Source organism: Balaenoptera musculus, chromosome 20 (genome assembly GCF_009873245.2).
Source record: "Balaenoptera musculus isolate JJ_BM4_2016_0621 chromosome 20, mBalMus1.pri.v3, whole genome shotgun sequence".
Lineage (NCBI taxonomy): Eukaryota > Metazoa > Chordata > Mammalia > Artiodactyla > Balaenopteridae > Balaenoptera > Balaenoptera musculus.
Genome location: NC_045804.1, coordinates 35,468,982 through 35,488,008, shown reverse-complemented (window position 1 = coordinate 35,488,008; position 19,027 = coordinate 35,468,982). Strand labels below are relative to the sequence as shown.

The window sequence follows — 19,027 nt, the reverse complement described above, 5'->3', positions numbered from 1 at the left end:
GCAAAGGCATTTGAATCTTATTTTAGAGGCAGAGGAGAAATGCTGAGGTAAGGTAAATGAATAACCTTTGGCTTTAAGAAAGACAGTTCAAGTAGCAGTGTGAAGTTTTAGGGAAGAAATTACACCAGTTAGAAGGCTAGTAAACTAAGCAAGAAGTAAAACCTGTAACTAAGAAAATGAAGGTGGGGAAAAAAAGGGGAAAAGTGCATCATTAGCACTCGCTGACTAATGAGATATGAGAAGAAATGATGATACCATGGTTTCTGTGTAAGTAATGGTGTCATTCAATAACAGGAAATGGAAACAAAGAAAAAAGTTTTGGGAAAATGATATATTGCTTTGGACATGCTAAGTCTTAAATTCTAAGTTCTTGTACACCTCTAGTAACATGAAAAAGTATATATACGTGGTCATTAGTTGCAATATTATTTGTAAAAGTGAAACATTAGAAACAACCTAAATGCCCATGCATAGGATACTGCCTGAAAACCCTGCGTAAAAAAGCTATAAAAAGAATGAGGAACATCTCTGAAAGCAAGGTGCAAAAGAGCATATACGGCACAGCAGTATACATAGTATGCTACCTTTTGTGTAAAAGTGAAAATAAGAATATATATAATAGGTACATGCTTATATCTGCAATAATGAGCACAACTAAATTAAGCTAAAAGCTAATGATACAGGGAATTCCCTGGCGGTCCAGTGGTCAGGACTCGGCGCTCTCACTGCCAAGGGCCCAGGTCCGATCCCTGGTTGGGGAACTAAGATCCCACATGCCATGTGGCGTGGCCAAAAAAATAACATAACATAACATAACATAACATAAAACATCCCAACAAGAAACCTATTTAAAAAAAAAAAAAAAAAAGCTAATGACAGTGGAAAGGCAGGAAAGGGAATGGGACCTCTGAGTAAAACCTGAAGGGTTTTATCATTCATTTCTTTTCTTACCTAAATCAAATATCATTATTGTGATTATTAAATTCTGAACCATGTTAATGTTTCATACATTTCAAAAATAAAATTAAATCTGGATGGGGGAGGGAAATAAAATTGAATACAACAGAAATACATAAATTTAATTGACTATTACTTTGATAATTTTACCACAAAAGGAAAAAAAAGATATTTAAATAACTTTACACTGAACATTCTTAGTGACATATATGTAAGCATAACAAAAATTGCAAAAAAATCTTAAACCACACTTAGTAGGTTTGTAGCTACTCACAGTATTGGTACTATAATTCTCAAACTATTCTGCATATATTGTACGACTAAGCAAATAAGTAAATGTACTGACGTTGTTACCAGGCTTTTCTCACTGTGGAAAAAGAGATGCAAATGTAGGCTGAGGAAAGAAGTACCCTATGGAATTGGACTGAAATTAGGAATATCAATATGAAGCCATGATTTAAAACAAAAACAAAACTTCCTAGCTCTGTGTACTGAAAAAGCCAGAAACAATGAGACTTCAGTAGCAAAAAGTATAGCTTGGCACCCAGATCTTGGTTTCTCTACCAAAAAAAACAGGGTTCCATGGAGAATCAGATGGTTCTAGGCCAGGGTCAGGGAAAGTGCAAGGTAAACCTGGAGCACGCTATTATACAGAAAGTAAGGAACTACTCAAAAACTAACAAGGGTATATGTTGAAAGGACACAGAAGCCATCTTAATAGAGCTCTCTCTAGCAAAACCTGGGAAAATTTGTGGACCAAAATTTGAATAATGAAAGAAATGGATAACACACTGAAAAAATGTCCGTACTATTTTAAAAAATTAAATTTAAAAAAGCAAGTATGAAAAGCTCTTCTTTACAGAAGAATGACAATATAGAAAAAAATGATAAAAATAGAAAAGTCTCCATTTTATAATCACCAGAGTATTATTTGACTTGGCTAAGAAACAATGGATAATAAAACCATTGGGTGTAGAAGATTATTAGGACACAATATTAACACAATCTCTAACTTTCATTCCATAGATACTTTATAATTACAGAGGGAAAAAGTTATCAGTAGAATGGGAAGTTTGGTGGACACCACCTTAACAAAGTGATCAAACTCAGTCTCACCAAATAATGAGACAGACTAACATTATGTGCTTCCTGAGCCCATGCACTGAGGACACAATGCTCCTGTAAAATATTCCTGCAGAAAGCATTTAACCTAAATTTAAAATTTAAGTGTTTTCATGAGGAAACAATGAACCATATCCAAATTAGGGATACTCGGCAAAACAAATGGCCCAGAGTCTTCAAAAAATGTCAACGTCATGAATGACAAAAAAGTAAAGGAAACTAAAGTAAAAGAAACTAAAGACACAGTACTCTACAGTAAAGGAAACTAAAGACACAGGACTACTCAATGCAATGTGTGACCCTTGATTAAATCCTGGATGTTAAAAACAAAACAAAATAGCTATAAAGGAGATTATTGACACAACTGGGGAAGTCTGAGTATGGACAATGTATTAGACAACAGTATAGTATATCAATGTTAAATTTCCCAAATGTGACAATTACATTGTAGTTATGTATGTAATGCCCTTATTCTTAAGAGATACATACTAAAGAATTTAAGGGCGAAGTACCATGTATACAAATAACTTTCAAATTGTACACCAAAAAAATTAAAACTTTGAATATACACACACATACATACTGAGAGAGGAGAAACTGAGGGAGGGGCAGACAAAGAAAATATGGCAAACTTAACAATTGGTTATCACTGTACTATTCTTGTAACTCTTTGGAAAGTTTGAAAAATTTCAAAGATACATTATTTTTTAACTGTTCAGGAGGTTTGAATTTTTTAAATAAATAATTTTGAGAAAGTCTGAGAAGAGGCCAAGAAGAGAAGATGAAGAAATAGTAAAGAAGAATCATAGAAGTCAAGGGAGCAGAGTTTCAAAATGCTGTGGTCAATAGCTTCAATTTAACAGAGAGGTAAATTAAGGATGAGTTAAGTAAAGACCACTGGATTCAGCAATTAGGAGATCACTGGTGATGTAGGGGACAAGCATTTCATCAAAATAGAATTGTGAAGTCAAAATATAGTGAGTGAAAAAAATAACAAAACATGACTTCTCAAGAAATTCAGCTATGAAAGGCAGAGACTGGAAGCTACAGTAGACCTTGAGTGAGGAAAGGATTTGTTTTCTAAATATGGCAAAGACATGAATATATTTATGGAAAAAAGAGGCAGAAGTGACAAAGACCCTGAACAGGCAGAAAGTGATGGGATCCAAAACATAAAGAGAGGGTTTAGCCTTGGAAAGAAGGAGGAACACATCTCCCACTAAGCCTGGAGAGAGGGAAGTAAAGACAGGTGAAAATGTAGACAATATGGTACTGGGGACAAGGATTAGAACAGGAAGTTGAAGGGAATCATATCTGAGAGCCTCAAATAGAAAGAGACGCAGTCTGCTAAAAAAGAATAGTGGGACTGATAGTAAAGGCTCTAATAGTTGTAGAGAATGGAAGGAGTTGTCTAGGGACATTTGGTGAGTCCTAAGCGTCCACATGAGTTCAGGACTACGAATTTGTCCCAGTAGCCATTTAAAAGTTTGTGTGATTTCTGCCAGTGATGTTCAGTAACTGAGATACAGGAATAAAGGAGCATTAACAAATAAACTGATTAGATTAGAACTTTCCTGAACATAAGGTCAATGGGATAGCAGGTGACTGAAGTGGCAGATCATGTTGATTAGGCTAGATTAGGAATAAACTGAAATTAGAATGGGGCTAAGAACTTGAAGAAAAAACAAACATCAAAGCACTAGAAGGGCTTAGGGCCAAAGACCAGGCATTGTGGGAATAAATAAGTGAGAATGTTACTGCTCTATTACAGTCCAATGTTTCAGGGGTGGAGGATACAGCTGCGGGGGCTGGTGAAGTGGAACGGAGGTGAATGCTGACGGAGTTGGGATCAACAAGGAATTAGAAGGCTAGGCAATTGATTACTTATTTAGTACAAGGACATGGAAGACACTAGGGCAATAAGACTTCGGAGTGGGGGAAAAAAGACTGATAAAAGATAAGAAAGTAGTATAGGTTTAAACCTCAAAGTAGAAAAGGTTTTGACCAGAGTAGAGGAGAAATTGCAAGGATAAGCTTATCAGTTCTTCCCTTGAATTACACAGTGAGCAGAGCGAGAGGAAGAGACTACATTTGTCTCAAGTGCTAAATCCTAATGTCTAGCAAAATGCCTGGCACATTGGAGAGTCTCAGTTGGTTCAATAAAAGAAGGAATGAGGGCTTCCCTGGTGGAGCAGTGGTTGAGAATCTGCCTGCCAATGCAGGGGACACGGGTTCGAGCCCTGGTCTGGGAAGATCCCACATGCCGTGGAGCAACTGGGCCCGTGAGCCACAACTACTGAGCCTGTGTCTGGAGCATGTGCTCCACAACAGGAGAGGCCACGATAATGAGAGGCCCACGCATCGCGATGAAGAGGGGCCCCTGCTTGCCGCAACTAGAGAAAGCCCTCGCACAGAAACAAAGACTCAACAAAGCCAAAACTAAATAATAAATAAATAATAAATAAATTAATTAAAAAAGAAGGAATGAAAGAAGTATGACCAATCTGTGAGTTACAAGCCTTTGGCCAAAGGTTCTAAAATTTACAGTGTGAGCTGAACTAATGCCATGGGCAACAGTATTTTGCTTCCAGAGTACATTTTTGTTGCAAGTGGTAGGGTAGAGAGATAGTTGTTGGAAACAGTCTTTTCCTCAACTTTCCACCATGAGCAAGTACCCAAATGGGACCATTCTCATTATGAGTAAACAATCCCAGAAGTGCTAAATCCAGACAGATTGTCCAGATGTAAGCAACTCATTTAAGACAAGGGGACACCTGGTTTATTTTGAGTTCATCTTTAAGGCTAGAAAGAGGTATATTCTTACCACATACTCAGGTCAAGAGGGTTAGTACTCTGCTTCAAGGATAACAAAATCAAAAGAAGAAACTCAACGGGAGTACACAGTCATCTTACCTAGGGATTTAGAAATTAAAACCTTGGACCTAACCCTAGCAACCTTTTCACTTTCATTATGTTCTGCTGTAAGCTTGTTTTTAGGAACAGCAAGGAAAGAATGAGACAGTTTTCTTTGCTCAAGGAAAGAATCTAGGCAGGCTTGGGGAAAGCAAAAACCAACAGTGGGAAGGAATGGTAACTAAGCAAAAGGAGAGGCAAGCAAGTTAGGTTTTAGATGCCTGGGCACAAAAAGGAAGCCTGACAATTAGCAGTAATTAGGTCTATGGATTTCCCAATATACCATGCCCACTCACCATCAGTATAAAAAAAAACCCCAACACCCTCTTCTTTCCATTAAAGATACCACCCTCTTCTTTCCATTAAAGACACCAGTGCCAGAAACATACTTCACTTAAGATATAATTATGGAGACTTCCCTGGTGGCGCAGTGGTTAAGAATCCACCTGCCAATGCAGGGGACACGGGTTCGATCCCTGGGCCGGGAAGATCCCACATGCCACAGAGCAACTAAGCCTGTGCACCACAACTACTGAGCCTGCACTCTACAGCCCGTGAGCCACAACTACTGAGCCTGTGTGCCACAACTACTGAGCCTGCATGCCACAACTACTGAAGCCCACGCGCCCTAGAGCCTGTGCTCCACAACAATAGAAGCCACCGTAACGAGAAGCCCGTGGACTGCAGTGAAGAGTAGCCCCCGCCTGCCACAAGTAGAGAAAGCCTGCGTGCAGCAACGAAGACCCAGCACAGCCAAAAAAAAAAAAAAATTAAATTAAATTAGGAAGTCATTTGTACCGCTTAAGTAAAAATCAGGAAAATAGGACCAAAATATTACAAACGCTATAATTTTTTTTAAAAGTCATTTTGATTGTCTTTTAATATAGTTTTCTACTAAGATTTAAGAGAGTGAGCTCTTTTCAGAAATCAATCCCAAACAAAAAGAACAAGAAACCAAACATACATAATCCATCTTCAATAAAACTAAGAAACACGTGTAACTCCACATCTCAAAAGGTGAAGACAGAGTGGGGATAAAGCAATAGTGCATGACTTAGTATACTGGGGTATGATCAAACCTAAATGCCTGCAAAGAGGCATAACAGAAGAAGTTGAATCCATCTATAGAACCCTAGCAGGGTTGAAAAATTAGAAGCAAAAATAAAAGGAAAGAAAGGAAAAAAACTGGAATCATTAGGGACTGCAGAAGGCAGAAGGTGGAGCACTGAAAACAGAGAGATTATCTGAAAGTCTCTATAAGGAACAGACAGACCAACAAGATTCCCATCCCCACACTAACCAGCCAGGGAACTACCTCTTAGAGAGATGTAGTGTCCAGAAAAAAAAAAGAGTGAAGTATACAGAGTACAGTGCTAAAGTAAAAACGTGACTTCATTACTTAGCCATAAAAAAGAATAAAATAATGCTATTTGCAGCAACATGGACGACCTAGATATTATCATACTAAAGTGAAGTAAGTCAGACAGAGAAAGACAAATACCATATGATATCACTTGTATGTGGAATCTAAAATATGACACAAATAAACTTATCTACGAAACAGAAACAGACTCACAGACGTAGAGAACAGACTTGTGGTTGCCAAGGGGGGCAGTGCGAGAGGGATGGTTTGGCAGTTTGGGATTAGCAGATGCAAACTAGTATATATAGGATGGATAAACAACAAGGTCCTACTGTATAGCACAGGGAACTCTAATAAATATCCTGTGATAAACCATAATGGATGAGAAAGAATATATATATGCGTGACTGAATCACTTTGCTGTACAGCAGAAATTAACATAACATTGTAAATCAACTATACTTCAACAAAATTAAAAACAAAACAAACAAAAAAAGTGACTTCAGTGAAAATCTGGTGTTGAAAGGTGAGATCTCCATCTCCTCTCTGTCATCCAGCTCCAAAATGCTTTTTCTAGGCAAGAGAATAGAGGATCTTTCTCAGTACCAACTGATCCATACCAGAAAAAAGACCTTCAGACACTGATATTTGGAGGTTCTTAGTCAATTGCCAGCTAATCTCATGACTGCACTACAGAGAAGCCTAAACACATAAAACTTCTGATCAGCTTTTCAGAGTTCCACTCTTAAAGGACACCAGACATCTAAAGAAGGCCTCTGACATGGCAAAAAACCACTAAATCAAAGTCAAAGAAAATAGGAACTTAGAAAAGAGACACATGCATGGAACAAAAGAACATTTCAAAGAATTTATAATTAAAACCCTCTGAGGAATAAAAGAAGATACTGCACTCACAAAATAGGTTGCTGTAAAAAGAAAAAACAAAAAGAGCTTTGGGGAACCACAAATATGACAGTTTAAAAAAAAAAAAATCAGTAAGGGAATTCCCTGGCAGTCCAGTGGTTAAGACTCCGCGCTTGCATTGCCAGGGACCCACGTTCGATCCCTGGTCTGGGAACTCAGATCCCACAAGCTGCATGGCACAGCCAAAAAAAAAAAAAAAATCTGTAAAATGATTAGAAAATAAATTTCTAGAAAACTCTCAGAAAGTAAACAAAAAGATAAAGAAATGGACAAACAGAAAGGTAAGAAAAATAGATGATCAGTCTAGGAGGTCCAACATCCAAGTAAATGCAATTCCAAGAAAACAAACCAATAGGGGGAAAATTATCAGAGATAAAAGAAAATTTCCTGGAGCTACAAGACTGAAACTTTCAAGATTGAAAGAGTAAAAATAAATAATAAGAATCAAAGCAAGACACATCACTGCAAAAATTTAGAACATTAAAAATAAAAAGAAAATGTTAAATATCTTAAAGAAAAATAGATCTATAAAGGATTGGGAATCAGAATGGCAAGGGACTCCTGAATAGAAATACTGAAAGCTAGATGAAAATGGAGCAAAATCCTGTGTGAAAATGATTTTTGACTTCAAAACTGCATCCATACAAACAAGTATAAGAATATAATAAGAAAATTTTCAAATATGCAATATTTCCCAAAAAATTTACCTTGATTCAGTTTCTCAGGAACCCACCAGTAAATGGTCACCAAAGCAAGGGAACGAGTCACAAACTAAGAAAAAGGAACATATGGAATCCAGGAACCAAAGATTCAACACTGAAGGTGTCAGGAGGATTCCAAGGACTGTGGTGCAGGGAAAGTCCAGTAATGATAGCTATGCCTAGATAACTATCAGTACAGGTGAGAACAGGAGGACAGTAGGTTCCTATGGGATGTCTCTAGGAAAATAAATGGAACTAGTAAATTATCTAATAAGTGTGATCATAGAACACTGGCCCGAAAGGTGTTTTACAGAGTTGATGGAAGGTGTGAGAAGACAATAGTAGATCAAAAGAAAATGAAGCAAGATGAGGATGGGAAAAAGGAAGAAAGGAGTAAAAAAGAATAAAATAGGAAGTCAATGCATAATTCTAAAACTACTGAATTAAGTCATAGCAGAACTTGCTTATTACTTAGAAATACAGAGACCAGAACAAAGGGCTAAAAGAGTTACCTCAGAGGAGAATTGAAACAGCTCTCCTCTCCACCCTCACCAAGCAGAATAAAACAAGAATAACAATAATGAAATGTAACCCACATTCCAAGAAGACTTATAATTGTGTTAGAAATACATTTTTTGACTGAGAATTTTAGACCAAAGTATGGATTTTATAGCAATTAAGAATATAGTTGGGGGGGGAGGGGAGAAATCACCTTTTTAAGCACCTTCATGGCAAATATTTTCCCGGTATTTGCTCCTGTTACTTTTCGTACTTGAAAAACCTAGATGAAAAATAGAAGTGTGTGTTATTAAAAGCTAAACTATGCTAGTCACAATCCCTTAATTCCTACTTATAAGAAACAAATGATATAGCAGTCTGTATTCTTACAAAAACTAGTATCATGAAGGACTGTGTACAAAAATGATGAGCTATGAGATTGTATTAAAGATTTAGTAGTGAAAAGTGTTACACAACATGGGACTTTTCTGTCTGGTCTGCTGACATCTGGTGGCAAAGCTGGGCAATGACCATCTTATAACAAGCACTCCGTGTTACTTAAAAAATCCAAGTTTGCATAGAAAAAGCTATAATCAGGTTTCCCAGACACACAGAAATTATAAAATATTTCATAAATTCTAAGGGATGCTTCACATATAACTATTTAATAATAGTTGACAGCAATTACCTATTCCTTAAAATGACTAGCTATAATACATTTTCATGCAACAGCTAAAATGTCTGATTCACAGTGCATGTGTTACACATTCAAGATGATTAGAACATATTAGAGTATGTCCTCAAGCCTAAGAATAAACTACAAATGTCATGTTTTGCAAAAATGAACACTACACAATAGCATAAATAGTTCTCAAGCTTAATCCTAACTCTAAAATGTTATCCAAATTCTGTCTTTTGATAGAGAATGGCAAGGTATAAATTTTCTTGGGCAGAACACACAGAGGTGAGGTCTTAAATTAGAAAGCCTCTGGCAAAACTATGAAACTAAGAGGTTCCCTTCATTTTTCTTCTCCCCTCTTATATTCTTCAGCTTCCCTAACTCTATTGCTCCAAATACTGCAAGTCAAAGAAAACTAATTTAGATTAAGGTCTCAGTAACAGATACCAATTTAATGTGCCATGCCTCTTGAAAGTAAGCAGTAGTTTGTTTGTTTTTTCTAAAGGATACCAACAGACGGTACCATTTAACCAAAGGAAGGAATGAATCCTCTAATAGCAGACTTTGCCTGGCACAGCTGCCTATTTATTTATTCCACAAATATTGACTGAGTGCCTACAATGTGCCAGGCTTTTAAGTGAATGGTGGTAGGAAAAGGAGAACTTCTGTATATCCTTCAAATAATACCAGGTAAGTGATCATATCCTTTGCTGATAGCTAACAAAGATTGAAGAGTACTGCTGGAATCAGGGTATAAAAATTAATCCACACAAGACAGACAACAGCTCTCATTTCAAAATACTTCCTACCTTTCCATAGCCCCCTTTACCAAGTACTCGAAGTAGCTCAAAACATTCTGGTCTGATTTTTTCTGGCCCTCTGTTCACACTAGTTTCTGAGATTTCAAATTTCTCACAATGCTCCATGCCACTGGGAAGAAAAGCAAAACCAAAAGTAAATTTGCAAAAAGTTAAATTACCTTTAGCATACTGTTAGAAAGAGAATTATAATCCAATTAAGTAAAAGGAAAAAGGTGCATGATAACAAATATAGTATCTGTGCTCTAAGTAAACTAATGATTCAATGACATGGTAGGTCAAGATTAGGGTGGCTTGATAACTGTTTGCTTATCTGCTTGTTTACAGAACATGCTATTGATTATTTACTTTCATAAGCATCAAGCATCCCCAAACTAAGATAAATTAGAACACGTTTATTAAGCTGACAAAGGGAAAAAAGTCTTCTAGTTATTCAAATTTAGTTCATTCAAAATGTCTATGAGATCAGCTATTATCCAACTTCATTTGGCATTTTCAGCAGAAAATGAGAGCTTTCTAAAGGTACCCAATTAGTTCAAGTCTTTAGCTAAAAATTCTTGCTAATAAATTATATCCATGCATCTTTCCACATCTGCTTAAAGACTCCAAAAAGGGAGGCAATTTATCTGTCACTTAAATGCTTTCTATGAGTGATCTTCTCAGTCTCCCCACAATCCAAGGCTTTTTACTTGAAGATGGGGTACAAAGCAGACTAAACACCATACTCACCTAATGAAGCTTGCCTAAAATGACATAAGATTGCACAGATCTCTGTTTGGATGATGTATTACAAGCAAAACAAGAAGCATTTGAGGGACTTCCCTGGTGGTCCAGTGGCTAAGACTCCGCGCTCCCATTGCAGGGGGCCCGGGTTCGATCCCTGGTCAGGGAACATGCCACAACTAAGAGTTCGCATGCTGCAACTAAAGATCCCATGTGCCGAAATGAAGATCCCGCACGCGGCAATGAAGATTCCACGTGCCTCAACTAAGACCCGACGCAGCCAAGTAAATAAATAAATAAGTATTAAAAAAAAAAAAAAAAGCATTTGCTTTGGGGAGCATTTCTAAAATTTTTATTTTTTCAGTAGGAAAAGGTGGTTCTCTATATTAAACTAATAAAAGTTCCTAACACACGCAGACTCATATTCAGTATACTCTAAATTTGAATAATCTTTTTCTCAAAATGCATACATGATCTCAAAACCCCAGATATGTTATTATATTGGTGCCAAACTCAATAAACCAAGTCTGTATATATGACTAAATATTTAAAAACAGGTTATTGAAATCACATAATGGCTATAAACTACATAAAAGAAAGACAGCACAGTGAAACCTTTTTATATAAACTTACAGTTCATATGGTCCAACTCCCCCATGGTCCATGCTTTCATTTAACTGACCCTGAAAAATATGTTAAAGTTTTAAAAATAAATAATCTCATAAACAAGAAATTAAAGAATTTACTGCTTCACCCCATTACTGAAGGACAATGAACGAAATAAACCAGCTTACAAATTTTCTATAATTTAATAACAGGTAAATGTGGTGATGAACAAAATAAGGTACACAAACAATACTATGGGATTTCACTTTTATGTGACAACTAAGCTACAGATGCTACTCATCAAAGATCTACAAACAAAACAAGGAGATTGGGCTTCCCTGGTGGCGCAGTGGTTAAGAATCTGCCTGTCAGTGCAGGGGACACGGGTTCAATCCCTGGTCCGGGAAGATCCCACATGCCACGGAGCAACTAAGTCCGTGAGCCACAACGACTGAGCCTGCGCTCTAGAACCCAAGAGCCACAACTACTGAGTCTGTGTGCCACAACTACTGAAGCCTGTGTACCTAGAGCCAGTGCTCCACAACAAGAGAAGCCACCGCAATGAGAAGCCCATGCACCGCAACGAAGAGTAGCCCCTGCTCGCCACCAACTAGAGAAAGCCCGCGCAGCAGCAATGAAGACCCAACACAGCCAAAGATAAAATAAATAAATTTATTAAAAAAAAAAAAAGGTGATTTTTCCTTCAAAAATTACATTTATTCAAAATATGTATTTTGTATATTATGAAACTAAAGGTACTACATTCCAAGTATGAGTTAATCAAATGATTTACAAAAAGTGCTATTCTGATATGCTTTTGATAATAAGACTAACATAATGCTACAAACCTTATGTAACTACAGCCTAGCTAAGCCTAAAGTAACCACAACCAGTCCAAGATATTGTAGTGTACGATATGGCTGATCAAAGCAAAACAATTAAACAACACTCTCAAATTGTGAGGAGTCATGCTGGCCAAAAATTTATCCTGACCATAGTATAAATGAGTGCAAATCTTAATTAACCTTCTGTACACTAGCAATGAACAATTCAAAAATGAAATTAAGATAACTCCATTCACAGTTGCATCAATAAGAATAAAATACTTAGAAAAAAATTTAACAAAAAAAGTGCAAGCCTTGTATATTTGATAACTCCAAAACACTGCTGAAAGAAATTTTTGAAGACCTACATAAGTCAAAAGACATTCCATGTTCATGGATCAGATGACTTAACATTGTTAAGATGGCAATACTAAATAAATTGGTCTACTGATTCAACTCAATCCTATAAAAATCCCAGGTTCCTTTCTTGCAGAAATTGACAAGCTAATCCTAAAATTCACTCAGAAACACAAGGGGGCCAAAACAGTCTTGAAAAAGGAAAACAAAGTTGGGGGACTGACACATACTGATTTCAAAATGTACTACAAAGCAACAGCAATTAACACAGTGTGGTACCAGCATAAGGACAGAAATATAGATCAATGAAATAGAATTGAGAACCCAGAAATAAACCCTTCCATTTACGGTCAACTGATTTTTTACAAAGATGCCAAGAAAATTCAATGGGAGACAGTCTTTCAATAAATGGTGTTGGCACAATCAGATATCCACATGCAAAGATTTACTTTGGACCCCATCTTCACACCATACATCAAAATGGATCACAGACCTAAATGTAAGACCTAAAACTATAAAATTCTTAGAAGAAATCTAGAAGGGAGTAAATCTTCACAATCTTGGGGTAGGCAATGACTTCTTAAGACAGATCACAAAAGGCACAAAAGAGTAATGAAAAAAGTCGATAAAGTGAATTTACTGAAAATTTAAAACTTCCGCACTTCTAAAGATATTATGAAGTGAAAAGAAAATCCACAGAATAAGAACATATAAAGAACTTCTACAACTCAATAATAAAAAAATAAATAACCAAATTTTTAAAAAATGGGTTTGGATCTGAATAGGCATTTCTGCAAAGACGACATATAAATGGCCAATAGTCACATGAAAGTATGTTCAACATCATTAGCCATTAGGGAAGGGCAAGCCAAAACTAAACTGAGATACCACTTCATATCAACTAGGATAGCTATAATTAAAAAGACAAAAAATAACAAGTTTGGCAAGGATGTAGAGAAATTGGAACCCTCATACAATGCTGGCAGCAATGTAAAATGGTATAACCACTTTGGAAAACAGTTTGGCAGTTTCTTCAAAAATTAAACATGGACTTACCACATGATCCAGCAAATCTACTCCTCGGTATCTACCCAAGAGAAATGAAAATACATGTTCCACAAAGACTTAGGCACAAATGTTCATAGGAGCGTTATTCACAATAGCCAAAAAATGGAAACAACTCAAATGAACATCAACTGGTGAAATGATAAATGTGGTTAATCCTAACAATGGAATACTATTTGGCCATAAAAATGAATGAAATACTGATATATACCACAACACAGATGATCCTCACATCATTATGTTAAGTGAAAGAAGCCAGACACAAAAGGCCACATACTGTATAATTCCATATACGCACGTTAGAAAAGGCAAATTTATAGAGATGGCAAGTAGACTAGTTGCGTAGGTTGTCTAGGGCTAGGGGTGGCAATGAGGAGAGACTGTAAATGGGCCCGAAGTTTCTTTTGAGGGCAACAGAAACGTTCTAAAACTAAATTGTGGTGATGGTTGTATAACTCCATAAATATACTAAAAGTCACTGAATTATAAAAAATAATTTGGCAGCAGAAAGTCAGTTATTTATATTACAAAATACACCTTTAAAATGAGTATTCTTAAATATAGTCTGATTATGAACTCTTTCAATTTATACAAAAGGCTATCACTTAATTGAAAGTAGGCTCTAAAAAATTAGAAGTTTAAAGTTTTTATTAAAAATTTTAGAATAATTCAAAAAATATTTAAGTGAACTCATCTTTCTTCAAAGATACCAGCACACAGTCAAGACACACAAAGAAACCTGACAGTATTCTTACACAATGGATGTTCAAATGACCCCTCAAAACACAAGTTTTTTAGTCAGAACTTGCTCACAGTGTAAACAAGTCAGGATGAAGTCTAACACCAAGGATGTATGTTTCATGATTAGACCTAGGCAAATGGAGGGGGCAGTATCAAGGGAAAAAAATTCTTGCAGTTTCAACTTGATACAGTTTCTTCTGTGTGTGGGGAGGGGCAGATGGGGTGGTTATGGTTAAAGGGATTTTTTTGGTTTCTGGTGCTTCATACAATCACCTATGATGGCTTCACTTTAAAGACAAAAGGCTAACTTCTATAAAACTGGTATTATGTAATTGCTTTTTTTTTTTTTTTAATATTCGCTTTACTTAATTCTAAATTAAAGACCACAGAGTAGTTAAAACTGAACTATGACTCTGAAGCCACCTAGAAAGATATGCCCTGTGGCTATGTTTCATTTCCGGAGCCAGCCAGGCCTGTCTTACCACCTGCATCTGGGCTTATAACTACCTACTGTTACCTTCTGGAGCAGAAGCATTTTGAGGCACAATTCTTTTCTACTACTCAATGTTATCTTTAGAAGTCTTACACCAGGGGACTTCCCTGGTGGTCCAGTGGTTAGGACTCTGTGCTTCCATGGCGGGGGTATGGGTTCGATCCCTGGTCAGGAAACTAAGATCCTGCCTGCCACACGGTGTGGCCAAAAATAAAGAAGTAAATAAATAAAACCCACAACTAGAAGTCTTACACCAGAAACATCAAGCTACCATATAGGACATACTGACAATTCTCCTTCACAGGAAACTTTATTCAGATTTTTTTTTTTCTGCCTTAAGCTTTATGACCCACCCAATGTTTCTTGTGTGTGCCACTATGATTGACAAAGTAGAATCCTCCTCATCTAAGGTACTATACAAGATACACTGTTTCAAACTAGCACATCAGAATGACTATTCACAAAGTTTTAAATTAAATTGTATATAAATTCAAGTTAATATGCCTTAAGTCCCAATGAAAGAGAGCACATTTTAGAAAAACTTAAATAAATTGTTACAGAATGGGTGAAAAATATCCTTAATCCAAACATTCATTAAATCATTTATCTACTTGCCTGGCTGTTCACAGATATTTCCTTATAAAATAAGATTCAGTAATTCAGATACATTGGGAAAAAGGAGTAAACCTGGCCCCAAATCTTGGGCTATTTAAAAATACTTTAAGGTAAGTATCTATTAAAATGCAAGATAAGCATTGATAATGAGATATTCACAATCGTGAATATTTGAATACATATTATCTATTGAATATATAGCACTGTTTTTCAAAACATTAAAAATTTTTAAACTTTTGCTCTATAAAACTTTAATACCCCAATCTGAAATTCGTGCTACTAGTAAGCCTCTGTGACTATTTCAAATTTTGAATTAGTAGAGTAAAAATTAAGGATTTTTTAAGTTGCATTCACAATTATCTATTACTCTTTTAACCTGTGCCTCCATAGAAAGCAGATGTTTCCAACATTTTCATAATCTAATGAAAATCTCTAGAGGAAAACTTTCCCTTAGTTTCAACTCTGTTCCCAAATTATATTATCATCAATGAAACAGAAAAACAAACAAAAAAACCCTTTCACCCATTGGTTTTAATACAGTATTTAAAATGTATTAATTCTCCTCATCTTTTACTCACTGAAGAATTAACTATGCTATGTAAACACATATATTTACTAATACAGATTCACTCAGTGTAACATACCTAAAAAGGTATATATCTCTAAATAGGACCAATGACAAAAAGAAAGGAAACAAACAAGCAAACAAACTACAGTTCTAAAAATGCAGCACCTCTAGTATAAGTATATTTATTATTAAGTCTCTAGGCATAGATGAGGGTAAATTTGAATGACTGGTTCCTTGGCAATGAGTTAACACTGACAAGCTATATTTCCATAAACTAGCTAACTACATAATGTGCCAGGATATTTTGAGAGTACTTTATATACTTTATCGCGTGTAAGCTTCATTTAATGGAGAAGAAAAAAGTGTCAGGGAGATTAAGCAATTTATTCTAGATCACACAGTCAGTGAGCATGGCTGGAGGGATCAGAATTCACTTTGACAAACCACAAACTGGTACATTACAAACAAAACTAGTAAATGCAATGAAGAAGCTATGCAATGAAGCTTGCTGACTTGAGTCAAGAAAATACTACCACTAGTTACCTCTGTGGTCTTGGGCAATCATCTCTCTGGCTAAGGCCTCAGTTTCCTTACTATAAAATGAAGAAGTGAGGCTACTCCGACATGCACCAATGTTTAGAAACCTTGGATATAAATTCACAGTGGTCAGATTTTCCAAGAATCTAAATTTCTCTCATTTTTCAGAATTTCAAATCTTACTTTAGAGAAACCTGGATGTCACTGAATCTCCTTGGGTGGCCAACCCAATTCCACCCCAATTCTTTTTGCTTGTCCAGCTTGCACCTCTTAGAATAACACTCAAAAGAAACATTTTCAACTCCAAAAGCATTGCTAAGTAAGATATATTTTGCTGAAGGCTCTTCCTCAAAATCCTCTTTAATTACCTTTGCTCTTTCTCCAAAGCTCCTCTACCCAGGGTGGTGGCCACATTTCTTTCTCTTTCTTATTCCCAACAATTTCTCTGGCCTCTTCCACACCCGTTCAAAACTCTCAAAATCCTATTTGCTTGTACCCAGCAAAACAAATGTCCAGGAGAGGTCCCAGTTCATAACAGGAATCTGAATATAGTATTTTACTTCCAACTCCTAATAAAACCATGGTCTGGAAATTCTATAAGTTCAACTGATGACGATTTTATAAAATACCCTTCCTATCATTTTCTCCCCTGCTCTGCTCCAAAGCCACTGCCATATGGGGCCAATATAATCGATGAGTACGTTATTTCTAATGTAAGTAATCCTATGTCGTTATTTTTAATGTAAGTAATCCTATGTTTGTTTCAAATTGTATTCAGTGTTATCACATGTTCCATTAAGAGGCTAACTGGAATTCCATATGCAAACATATTAAAAAGTACACATCTCAACACCCACCTTCCAAACTGTCTGATTTTGATTTAGACTCCTTTGATTATGAAAAGGGCCGTATTACTTTAGCCCACTTAGTTTCTTAAAGTGTTCAAAATTCTTTACATATAGCATCTCAATCTTTGGTCAACAAGCAGGCAACAAATTACTTGCCAAAGGAGGAAAACAGGGTGAGGAAAAGAAAGGGAAGACCCTTCTGTAGTTAGAACAAACATCTGACATCAGTCATTAACCCACGTACTCATCTAGGCAATGGAATTTAGAATCTAAGTTACCGTGAGGTTATCACTGATGGTCATTTACCCAGAATCAGTGATTTAGCATGACAACACCATTTCTGAACGTCAGGTACAATCTGTGATTTTTCAATAAATTTATCTTGAGAAAAGAATCTTGAATAAAGAATAACAAACTACGAAGGCAGCAAAGGTAAAACCAAGCTATGCATTAGGAAAAACAATTCTAAATTTAACACCCTAAATTACAGCAAGAAAAGCCCTCACACCACCATTCACAAGTTTCAGTGCAACCAATTTATTTTTGGCAAGCCAAATCACAGCTGTCAACGCTGGTTTTTTTCCACCCCAAAATTACATCAAGTATTTTTAAAAAATGTAGACATCGTCAACTGGGGTAAAAGTAAGTTACAAATGCCGTGTGTCATTATAAATGCTTTAAAAAAAAAAAGTCACACGGAAGAGGGTTTTTAAAAAACAAACAAACAAACAAACAAACCCTGGAAGATGCAGCAGAGCCCCCTTGCTCCCGAAATAAAACTCCTGGTGGCTGTAACAGCAGCGGCAGCGCTACTCCCGACAGAAGTTTTCAGCTGTCACTTCTAACAGCTGAGCGCTTCCTAGGAGAGAAGCGACAGGCCGAGAGAAGCGGTTGTGGGAGGTCTGAAGATGGAATACTTAGGGAAACCCTTCCACACTTCACCTGCACTTACGGGCCACCCAGCAAGCGCAGTCCCCTCCCCCCAACACTCGCGCCCCGCACACTCAAGTCCAGTAGCTCCAGGAATCGACCACGCGCCCTTCCTCGTTCCCTCCACAAACAGACTGCTCCCGGCTGCGCCGGTCTGGGGCTATAGGGGCACAAGCCGCACCTGCAAGCGCCGCAGCAGCCTCGCACCTACAGCCAGGTCCGCCACGCCCGCCCCCCCGCTTCTGGCCGTGCAGCGCCTCGGCTCCTCCTGCAAACTACTCGCGCCCCCCTGGGTCTCCGCGCTCTCGGACGCGCCGCGCTTCCAGGGCGCGGGCCGCCGCCCCGGCCCTGTCACCTCGGGCCCCCCGGGACCCCGGGCCTCACCCCCTCCTCCAGCTCATCCTCAGAGCCCGCGTCCTCTGGCTGGTCCAGGTCTATGTCAAACACTCCTGCCATGTCCTCAGCTTCCCTGTCTCGGAAGTCCGGCGCTGGGTAAAAACCGTCCCGCCTCCGTCGTCGCCTCATGGGCCCGGACCCGCCGCAGCCACCACCGCAGCTGCCGCCATCACCGGCTGCTTGGGCTCAATGCGTCTGCGCCTAGGCCCTAGACTGGCTCCTCAAGTTCAGCGCTGGAGCATGCGTACAGGACTCTGTGAAGCCGAACCGTGGGCAATGAACATGCGTAGAACTATCGCTGGGAGCCAGGTACTGGCAGAAACATGCGCAGAAGCCCAGCCGAAGCCTC

At 37.6% G+C, this 19,027-nt stretch overlaps 1 protein-coding gene across 5 annotated transcripts in view; it reads right to left on the bottom strand.

Annotated features, from left to right (window-relative positions):
* RPS6KB1 (ribosomal protein S6 kinase B1) overlaps positions 1 to 18,888 on the bottom strand; it is a 36,681-nt gene extending 17,793 nt beyond the window's left edge. The window contains exons 1-4 of one of the 5 annotated variants that reach the window (XM_036835653.1): positions 18,667 to 18,888; positions 11,332 to 11,381; positions 9,967 to 10,087; positions 8,693 to 8,761 (exon numbers count right to left, since the gene is read on the bottom strand). In XM_036835653.1, the coding sequence (XP_036691548.1) occupies positions 8,693 to 8,761; positions 9,967 to 10,087; positions 11,332 to 11,381; positions 18,667 to 18,807 (381 nt within the window). In that variant the 5' untranslated portion in view covers positions 18,808 to 18,888. Of the gene's footprint in view, positions 1 to 8,692; positions 8,762 to 9,966; positions 10,088 to 11,331; positions 11,382 to 18,090; positions 18,189 to 18,666 lie in introns of those variants that run through there. The other 4 variants (XM_036835652.1, XM_036835650.1, XM_036835649.1 and 1 more) reach the window with 4 other exon arrangements.
* Between the last annotated feature and the right edge of the window lie 139 nt (positions 18,889 to 19,027).